Raw genomic sequence first — 10,817 nt, 5'->3', positions numbered from 1 at the left:
CTACTGCTACTCTAACTTCCGCAATGCATACCAAGCCTTCCCGTTGGCAAATCTGACCATGACACCATCTTTTTCCTTCCGTCTTATAGGCAGAAACTCAAACAGGATGTACCAGTGACGAGAACCATTCAACGCTGGCCACGCTTCAAGATTGTTTTGATCAAGCGGACTGGAATATGTTCCGGTCAGCCTCAGAGAACAACATCAACCTATACGCTGACTCGGTGAGTGCGTTTATAAAGAAGTGCATTGGAGATGTTGTACCTACTGTGACTATTAAAACATATTCTAACCAGAAACCATGGATGGATAGCGCCATTCGCGCAAAACTGAAAGCGCGATCCACCGCAATTAACCATGGAAAGAGGTCTGGGAATTTGGATTTGGATCTGGATTTGCAATTCAACGGCTCAGACACAAGACGTATGTGACAGGGTCTACAGGAAATCATGGACTACAAAAAGAAAACCAGCCACGTCACGGACACTGACGTCACGCTTCCAGACAAACTAAACACCTTTGGTTGCTTTGAGGATAATAGTGTCACCATCGTGGCCCGCTAACAAGGACTGTGCCCCCTCCTCTGTGGCTGACGTTGAGTAAAACATTTAAACGTGTTAACCCTCGCAAGGCTGCTGGCCCAAAGCATGTGCAGACCAGCTGGCTGGTGTGTTTACGGGCATAGTCAATCGCTCCCTATCCCAGTCTGTTGTCCCCACATGCTTCAATATGGCTACCATTGTTCCTGTACCCAAGAAGGCAAAAATAACTGAACTAAATGACTACCGCCCCGTAGCACTCACTTCTGTCAACATGAAGTGCTTTGAGAGATAGTCAAGGATCATGTCACCTCCACCTTACCAACCACCCTAGACCCACTTCAGTTTGCATACCGCACCAATAGGTCCACAGATGACGCAATTGCCATCACACTGCAGACTGCCCTATCACATATGACAAAAGGAATACCAATGTAAGAATGCTGTTCATTCACTACAGCGCAGCCTTCAACACCATAATAACCTCCAAGCTCATCAAGCTGGAGGCCCTGCGTCTCAACCCTGCCCTGTACAATTGGGTCCTGGACTTTCTGATGGGCCGCCCCCAGGTGGTGAAGGTAAGCAACAACATCTCCACTTCACTGACCATCCAACACTGGGGCTCCACAAGGGTGCGTGCTCAGCCCCCTCCTGTACTCCCTGTTCACCCACGACTGCGTTCACCATGCACGCCTCCAACTCAATCATTAAGTTTGTAGACAACACAAAAGTAGTGAGCTTGATTACCAACAACAATGAGACCGCCTTCAGGGAGGAGGTGTGGGCACTTGGAGTGTGGTGTCAGGAAAACAATCTCTCACTTAATGTCAACAAAACAAAGGAGATGATCATGGACTTCAGGAAACATCAGAGGAAGCACCCCCCTATTCACATTGAAGGGACAGAAGTGGAGGGTGGAAAGTTAAGGACCTCGGCGTACACATCACAGACAAACTGAAATGGTCCACTCACACAGACAGTGTGGTGAAGGCAGCGCAACAGCACCTCTTCAACCTCAGGAGGCTGAAGAAATTTGGCTTGTCACCCAAAACCCTGACAAACTTTTAAAGATGCACAATCGAGAGCATCCTGTCGGGCTGTATCACAGCCTGGTACAGCAACTGCTCTGCCCACAACCGTAAGGCTCTCCACAGGGTGGAGCGGTCTGCACAATGCATCACCGGGGGCAAACTATCTGCCCTCCAGGACATCTACAGCACCCGATGTCACAGAAAGGCCAAAAAGATCCTCAAGGACATCAACCACCCGAGCCACTGCCTGTTTACACCGCTACCCTCCAGAAGGCGAGGTCAGTACAGGTGCATCAAAGCTGGGACTGAGAGACTGAAAAACAGCTTTTATCTCAAGGCCATCAGACTGCTGAACAGCAATCACTAACTCAGCGAGGCTGCTGCCTACATTGAGACCCAATCACTGGCCACTTTAATAAATTGGTCAGTTTATACAATGCACTCTAAATAATGCCACTTTAATAATGTTTACATATCTTACATTACTCATATCACATGTATATACTGTATTTTATACCATATATTGCACCTTGCTGCTCGGCCATTGCTCATCCACATACTTACATGTACATATTCTCATTCACCCCTTTAAATTTGTGTGTATTAGGTAGTTGTTGGGGAATTGTTAGATTACTTGTTGATATTACTGCACTGTTGGAACTAGAAGCATAAGCATTTCGCTACACTCACATTAACATCTGCTGACTCGGTGAGTGCGTTTATAAAGATGTGTATAACGTGTATGTGACAAATACAATTGGACTACATAGGTGTACAGAAGGCCAGTATCCTGGAGTCGCCTCTTCACGGTTGACGTTGAGACTGGTGACTTGCGGGTACTATTTAATGAAGCTGCCAATTGACTTGTGAGGCATCTGTTTCTCAAACTCGACACTAATGTACTTGTCCTCTTACTCAGTTGTGCACTGGGGCCTCCCACTCCTCTTTCTATTCTGGTTAGAGCCAGTTTGCGCGGATCTGTGAAGGGAGTAGTACACAGCGTTGTACGAGTTCTTCAGTTTCTTGGCAATTTCTTGCATGAAATAACCTTAATTTCTCAGAACAAGAATCAAATCAAATTTATTTATATAGCCCTTCGTATATCAGCTGATATCTCAAAGTGCTGTACAGAAACCCAGCCTAAAACACCAAACAGCAAGCAATGCAGGTGTAGAAGCACGGTAGCTAGGAAAAACTCCCTAGAAAAGCCAAAACCTAGGAAGAAACCTAGAGAGGAACCAGGCTATGTGGGGTGGCCAGTCCTCTTCTGGCTGTGCCGGGTGGAGATTATAACAGAACATGGCCAAGATGTTCAAATGTTCATAAATGACCAGCATGGTCCAATAATAATAAGGCAGAACAGTTGAAATTGGAGCAGCAGCACGTCCAGGTGGACTGGGGACAGCAAGGGGTCATCATGTCAGGTAGTCCTGAGGCATGGTCCTAGGTCTCAGGTCCTCCGAGAGAGAAAAAGAAAGAGAGAATTAGAGAGAGCACACTTAAATTCACACAGGACACCGAATAGGACAGGAGAAGTACTCCAGATATAACAAACTGACCCTAGCCCCCCCGACACATAAACTACTGCAGCATAAATACTGGAGGCTGAGACAGGAGGGGTCAGGAGACACTGTGGCCCCATCCGAGGACACCCCGGACAGGGCCAAACAGGAAGGATATAACCCCACCCACTTTGCCAAATTACAGCCCCCACACCACTAGAGGGATATTGTCAACCACCAACTTACCATCCTGAGACAAGGCTGAGTATAGCCCACAAAGATCTCCGCCACGACACAACCCAAGGGGGGGGGGGGGCGCCAACCCAGACAGGATGATCACATCAGTGACTCAACCCACTCAGGTGACCCCCCCCCCCCCCCCCCCCCCCCCCCCCCCCAGGGACGGTATGAGAGAGCCCCAGTAAGCCAGTGACTCAGCCACTGTATTAGGGTTAGAGGCAGAGAATCCCAGTGGATAGAGGGGAACCGGCCAGGCAGAGACAGCAAGGGCGGTTCGTTGCTCCAGAGCCTTTCCGTTCACCTTCCCACTCCTGGGCCAGACTACACTCAATCGTATGATCCACTGAAGAGATGAGTCTTCAGTAAAGACTTAAAGATTGAGGCTGAGTTTGCGTCTCTGACATGGGTAGGCAGACCATTCCATAAAAGTGGAGCTCTATAGGAGAAAGCCCTGCCTCCAGCTGTTTGCTTAGAAATTCTAGGGACAATTAGGAGGCATGCGTCTTGTGACTGTAGCGTACGTGTAGGTATGTACGGCAGGACCAAATCAGAGAGATAGGTAGGAGCAAGCCCATGTAATGCTTTGTAGGTTAGCAGTAAAACCTTGAAATCAGCCCTTGTTTGACAGGAAGCCAGTGTAGGGAGGCTAGCACTTGAGTAATATGATACCATTTTTGGGTTCTAGTCAGGATTCTAGCAGCCGTATTTAGCACTAACAGAAGTTTATTTAGTGCTTTATCCGGGTAGCCGGAAAGTAGAGCATTGCAGTAGTCTAACCTAGAAGTGACAAAAGCATGGATTAATTTTTCTGCATCATTTTTGGACAGAAAGTTTCTGATTTTTGCAATGTTACGTAGATGGAAAAAAGCTGTCCTTGAAATGGTCTTGATGTGTTCTTCAAAAGAGAGATCAGGGTCCAGAGTAACGCTGAGGTCCTTCACAGTTTTATTTGAGACGACTGTACAACCATTAAGATTAATTGTCAGATTCAACAGAAGATCTCTTTGTTTCTTGGGACCTAGAACAAGCATCTCTGTTTTGTCCGAGTTTAAAAGTAGAAAGTTTGCAGCCATCCACTTCCTTATGACTGAAACACATGCTTCTAGCGAGGGCAATTTTGGGGCTTCACCATGTTTCATTGAAATGTACAGCTCTGTGTCATCCGCATAGCAGTGAAAGTTAACATTATGTTTTCGAATGACATCCCCAAGAGGTAAAATATATAGTGAAAACAATAGTGGTCCTAAAACGGAACCTTGAGGAACACCGAAATTTACAGTTGATTTGTCAGAGGACAAACCATTCACAGAGACAAACTGATATCTTTCCGACAGATAAGATCTAAACCAGGCCAGAACTTGTCTGTGTAGACCAATTTGTGTTTCCAATCTCTCCAAAAGAATGTGGTGATCGATGGTATCAAAAGCAGCACTAAGGTCTAGGAGCACGAGGACAGATGCAGAGCCTCGGCCCGATGCCATTAAAAGGTAATTTACCACCTTCACAAGTGCAGTCTCAGTGCTATGATGGGGTCAAAAACCAGACTGAAGCATTTCATATACATTGTTTGTCTTCAGGCAGGCAGTGAGTTGCTGGGCAACAGCCTTTTCTAAAAATGTTGAGAGGAATGGAAGATTCGATATAGGCCAATATCGATATAGGCCAATAAAAATAGTTTTTTATATTTTCTGGGTCAAGGTTTGGCTTTTTCAAGAGAGGCTTTATTACTGCCACTTTTAGTGAGTTTGGTACACATCCGGTGGATAGAGAGACGTTTATTATGTTCAACATAGGAGGGCCAAGCACAGGAAGCAGCTCTTTCAGTAGTTTAGTTGGAATAGGGTCCAGTATGCAGCTTGAAGGTTTAGAGGCCATGATTATTTTCATCATTGTCAAGAGTGTCAAGAGATATAGTACTAAAACACTTGAGCGTCTCTCTTGATCCTAGGTCCTGGCAGAGTTGTGCAGACTCAGAACAACTGAGCTTTGAAGGAATACGCAGATTTAAAGAGGAGTCCGTAATTTGCTTTCTAATAATCATGATCTTTTCCTCAAAGAAGTTAATGAATTTATCACTGCTAAAGTGAAAGCCATCCTCTCTTGGGGAATGCTGCTTTTTAGTTAGCTTTGCGACAGTATCAAAAAGGAATTTCGGATCGTTCTTATTTTCCTCAATTAAGTTAGAAAAATAGGATGATCGAGCAGCAGTAAGGGCTCTTTGGTACTGCACGGTACTGTCTTTCCAAGCTAGTCGGAAGACTTCCAGTTTGGTGTGACGCCATTTCCTTTCCAATTTTCTGGAAGCTTGCTTCAGAGCTCGGGTATTTTCTGTGTACCAGGGAGATAGTTTCTTACGAGAAATGTTTTTAGTTTTTAGGGGTGCAACTGCATCTAGGGTATTGCGCAAGGTTAAATTGAGTTCCTCAGTTAGGTGGTTAACTGATTTTTGTCCTCTGGCGTCCATGGGTAGACAGAGGGAATCTGGAAGGACATCAAGGAATCTTTGTGTTGTCTGTGAATTTATAGCACGACTTTTGATGTTCCTTGGTTGGGGTCTGAGCAGATTATTTGTTGCAATTGCAAACGTAATAGAATGGTGGTCCGATAGTCCAGGATTATGAGGAAAAACATTAAGATCCACAACATTTATTCCATGGGACAAAACTAGGTCCAGAGTATGACTGTGACAGTGAGTGGGTCCAGAGACATGTTGGACAAAACCCACTGAGTCGATGATGGCTCCGAAAGAATAGAATAGACTGACGAGTTACAGAAGAAAGTTATTTGTTTCTGGACATTTTGAGACTGTAATCGAACCCACAAATGCTGATGCTCCAGATATTAAACTAGTCTAAAGAAGGTCAGTTTTATTGCTGCTTTAATCAGCACAACAGCTGTCATAACATAATTGAAAAAGGGTTTTCTAATGGTAAATTAGCCTTTTAAAATGCTAAACTTGGATTAGCCAACACAACATGCCATTGGAACACAGGAGTGATGGTTGCTGATAATGGGCCTCTGTACGCCTATGTAGATATTCCATAAAAAAATCAGCCGTTTCCAACTACAATAGTCATTCACAACATTAACAATGTCTACACTGTATTTCTGATCAATTAGCTGTTATTTTAATGGACAAATTTCTTTTGGCTTTTCTTTCAAAAACAAGGATATTTCTAAGTGACCCCAAACTTTTGAACAGTAGTGTACATTTAGACAATATATTCATTACTACATTACCTAGCATTAGATAGTTAACCCAGAGATTCTTACCTTTGCCTCGATTCAGCATTCTCATCCAGATCATCATGGCATCTGTAGTTCTTTATGATAGACTTATTAGCATTATTAGCATATTGATAAACCACCTTGTCCAATAGAGATTTACAGTTATCAAAACGTCACGCCGGGGTAAGCCATCACGAAACACAGCACTTATTTTAAGTGTTTCTAAAATCCCATATGGAGAAAATGAATGGTGGAAAAACAATTAGAACCATTTCCCAGTTTGACCGCTGGGTTTTATGGGTATTATGACTTATACTGTTACTGTATTTGGTTAACAACAAATGGGATGACTTATTCGCTACATAATGCTTAGGGTAAGAGTGTACTGACGTAAGTAGGATATCCAGGCAACTTTGAGGGAAAAAAAACACTTTATATCTGAGTTGTTCACACACTGGTGCCATCTGCCCTTGCCTCCTATTTTTGAGGACGTTAATTTTCATTGTTAGAGCAGCTACTTAAACTGTGGTATGTTTTTCACTTGTAGCAAATATATTTAGTCCTAAAACCAGGAAATAAGTTATCTGGTTCGTTCAGCCATCCATATGGGAAAAATGAATGGCGAAAGAATATCATTTTGCAATAAACACTGAAAATATGGTTTGAGGTTAACACAGGTTTAGGAGATCTTATACGCTTTGTTCTATGAGATATGACCTTTATGAATTATGAAGCCTTTGCAATTTGTGTTTTATTATTACACAAATTATTCTAAATTCACAATGTGAAGTTAGCTGATGATAATATCATAGAACAAAACGTATAACAAATCCTATGCCGTGTTTACCACAGACCTTATTTTGTGCGTTTATCCCAAAACGCCATTCATTTTTCACCCCACCCAGTAGGTGGTGGCAATACACCATGAAAGAATGTAGTCCCCCGCAAAACTTCCCCGAAGAAGAAGTTCACCAAAAATGGCAGCGCTGCAACAACCCGGTGGACCGATTCCCCAAATTGGAATGCAGCAAGCTGCTACACTTCAACAACAGCAGTTGAGTCAACAGCAAGATTTCGACCCTGTTCATCGATTCAAAATGCTTATTCCACAATTAAAAGAGAGCCTCCAGGTACTCCACGTTTTGTTTACATGAGCTCGTAACAATGGCTGGTCAGTCTGGTCTCTTCACTGCCACACAGAGGGGGAAAGGCGAATTTTCGACCAACCTTTACTTGGCGATCCTTCCAGTAATCCAACAATGTGTACGCTGCCATCTGTCTATTTCAAATATTACCATTGATTGAGACGGGTGAGTGCCATTCAACCAGTAGTTAAATTGGGAGGTGAGGTGGGGGGCGTCTTTAGTTCGGGGGCACTCAGCCAAGGTTGTAGCCAGCTGACTAGCTCTAGAACTCAAGCCTTACCCAGCGTTAAAGTTCTCAATCAATCCGGCATATAACAACAGCTGGATCAATGAACTACAATACTGACGCTCTGTTGGAACGTTACTAATCCTGCTTGCGATACGGGTTTGGAAACCTTTGGAACTTTAACATTCACATCAGTGAGAAAAACTATTGTAAATACATAAGGCAAACATACTGTAAGCAGTTTAGCAAAATTGCGTCCTGGTTGCTCCCGGCAGAATGTAACAACACTGGGCAAACCAAGGTAAGAAACTTCCTCCCCAGTTAAGCTCAAGAGGAGGAAGTGTAATCTCTGTTAGTCGGTGTTGAAAATAAAATTGCTGGGTGTAAACAGAAAGCAACTTTTCTAAACAACATACAGTAAATATATTTGGTATTTTTACAATTATTTCTTGCTTATATGAAAGTTAAATTCAAAATATTTCCAATCCTCTATCGCATGTGAGGTGTAGGCCAGGCCCTATTGGCCTATGTGAGTTTAGAGAGTTTCGGCGCTCCGTCAGCGGTCGTTGCATTGCCCCTTAACTAATCATAACGGAAATTGGTGTCATGAGAAGGGCTAGTAGCTCACCTGTGTAATGACCGGGCGTGCATGTTTTTCCCCCTGTGCCACTCGCAATTTGAAAGCACCCAGAAGAGTATTATTTTCTCCCATAGAATGTGACAAGCTTGAATAGGTAAACTATTCTACTATGGGGTTGACTGAGGAAATATTAAATGTGGACAATTTTCCATTATATAATTCAAAATTAGCATTACCAAAGGTACAGGTGCCCCACCTGGCTCTAATTTGGATCATAGGTGCAGGGTTTGGGACCCAGCCCAATTCAACCCATTCAAGATTTCTGAGTCGTACTCATGACATGCATAACACCCACCTGTCTCAAGAAGATTTGAAATAGACAAGATGGCAGCGTACACGTTGTTGATTACCTAATGGAGCAAAAAAAAAGGATTTAATTTAATAACGGAGCATCTTCTAAGTTCAAATGAACCATCTGCAACTAGCAATGCGTTGTCTTCCATGTTGGGAATTGAGGAAGTATAGACAAGTTGGTTGAAAATTCTCTGTGCTACGCTTTACACTAATAATAATAATAACACCCATCAGCCAGCTGGAACAGTAGTAATGGTCTGACTAGGCAATATTTTTAATGCTTACCTTTTTTAGTTTAACTGCAAATAGTGGTGAGATACAGTGAATATGGTGATAATGCTTTTTAATGCAATATAATATGTATGCATAGTAACAAAATATTGTATATAGCTATATACATGGTTGCAAAATGTAGCTACACCAAATATAGGATAACTAAGCATTATTTTCTGTCTAGAATGTCATGAAGATTGCCTCTTTAAATTTGGGACATAATACATCAATTGACAATGGCATGTAAGTACCCTTTTTCCCCTAACTCTCAATGGTACATACGCAGCCAATAAGCGTGTATTTTCTGGAACTGAAGATGCACAACTTTCCTTTGTGTTTCAGAAAGAGCAGCGATGCCAGTGTACAGCGGTTTGACAAGAGTCTGGAAGAGTTTTATGCCCTGTGTGATCAGCTGGAACTCTGCTTAGTGAGGCACACACACAACCTACTTGTATTTCCATGCTCCAGTGAAATTGTTCACCACCTCTTTTCTTCTTTTTGAATGTTACCCCCTTTTTCTCCCCAATTTCGTGGTATCCAACTGTTAGTAGTTACTATCTTGTCTCATCGCTACAACTCCCGTACGGGCTCGGGAGAGACGAAGGTTGAAAGCCATGCGTCCTCCGATACACAACCCAACCAAGCCGCACTGCTTCTTAACATAGCGCGCATCCAACCCGGAAGCCAGCCGCACCAATGTGTCGGAGGAAACACCATGCACCTGGCGACCTGGTCAGTGTGCACTGCGCCCGGCCCGCCACAGGATTCGCTAGTGCGCAATGAGACAAGGATATCCCTACCGGCCAAACCCTCCCTAACCCGGACAACGCTGGGCCAAATGTGCATCGCCCCATGGACCTCCCGGTCGCGGCCGGCTGCAACAGAGCCTGGGCAAAGAACCCAGAGTCTCCGGTGGCACAGCTAGCACTGCGATGCAGTGCCTTAGACCACTGCGCCACCAGTTCTCCACCTCTTGTTACTACACAAATGTCTTATTTCTATTTGGCTTTTAGACTTCCAAGCATCATTCACCATAACATACAGTATAGTTTATACATTGATAAAGCTGGCAGCCTGGTCACCCGCTCACTTTTACTCCTCTTTTGTTTCCCCCATAGCGGCTTGCCTACGAGTGCTTATCCCAGAGCATTGACAGTGCCAAGCACTCTCCTAACCTGGTCCCAACAGCCACCAAGCCTGACACCGTGCAGACAGAGTCCCTGTCCTACTCACAGTACCTCAGCATGATCAAGTCGCAGATCTCCTGCGCCAAAGACATTCATAACGCTCTATTGGAGTGCTCCAAGAAAATCGCAGGAAAGGGCCAGCCACCAGGAATCCTGTAGAAATGGGCATTTCATTATATTATTATTTTTCTAAAGTGATTTGTATTTTTTGTTGTTGTAATGATTGATAAAGACATACAAAGTTGATTTAACTGTTTAATGGATGCCCCTCTTCACTTTTCTTCCCCCCAAAAATCAGAAAAGTAGCAAAAATAATGTCCTCGAGCATCAAGTAATGAGATTCACAGCTTCCTCAGATTATGGAAAACCAACTGTGCCTCAGATCCAGCCAGTCATAATTTCAACAACGCTATCCCACTTTTGACACCAATGGGGTCTTGACGAGGTCACTAGGTGTTGAACTAAAGGTTGCTATAGTATTTTTACAAGCCAATGCCCTTTTTTATTTTGTT

At 43.7% G+C, this 10,817-nt stretch overlaps 1 protein-coding gene across 3 annotated transcripts; it reads left to right on the top strand.

Annotated features, from left to right (window-relative positions):
• Positions 1-7,473: 7,473 nt before the first annotated feature.
• LOC110507359 (mediator of RNA polymerase II transcription subunit 29) lies at positions 7,474-10,561 on the top strand. 3 transcript variants are annotated; one of them, XM_021587307.3, is made up of 4 exons: positions 7,478-7,670; positions 9,303-9,361; positions 9,461-9,545; positions 10,237-10,561. In XM_021587307.3, the coding sequence occupies exons 1-4, from the start codon at positions 7,518-7,520 to the stop codon at positions 10,462-10,464; spliced, it is 525 nt and encodes a 174-aa protein (XP_021442982.1). In that variant the 5' UTR covers positions 7,478-7,517; the 3' UTR covers positions 10,465-10,561. The 3 variants fall into 3 exon arrangements, with proteins under 3 accessions (XP_090080360.1, XP_021442982.1, XP_090080361.1); XM_090224235.1 differs by having other exon boundaries at positions 7,493-7,850; XM_090224234.1 differs by lacking the exons at positions 9,303-9,361; positions 9,461-9,545 and having other exon boundaries at positions 7,474-7,670.
• The last annotated feature ends 256 nt before the right edge of the window (positions 10,562-10,817 follow it).

This window comes from Oncorhynchus mykiss, chromosome 27, assembly GCF_057628025.1.
Source record: "Oncorhynchus mykiss isolate SJ-2025 chromosome 27, ASM5762802v1, whole genome shotgun sequence".
NCBI classification, from domain to species: Eukaryota; Metazoa; Chordata; class Actinopteri; order Salmoniformes; family Salmonidae; genus Oncorhynchus; species Oncorhynchus mykiss.
This window is presented reverse-complemented; position numbering and strand designations above follow the sequence as displayed.

Excerpts from the sequence above, each read along its gene's own strand:
- LOC110507359 (XM_021587307.3), top strand. The coding sequence starts at position 7,518 with ATGGCAGCGCTGCAACAACCCGGTGGACCGATTCCCCAAATTGGAATG. Across the intron at positions 7,671-9,302 it reads AATTAAAAGAGAGCCTCCAG|AATGTCATGAAGATTGCCTC; the intron begins GTACTCCACGTT and ends TTTTCTGTCTAG. Across the intron at positions 9,362-9,460 it reads ACATCAATTGACAATGGCAT|AAAGAGCAGCGATGCCAGTG; the intron begins GTAAGTACCCTT and ends TTTGTGTTTCAG.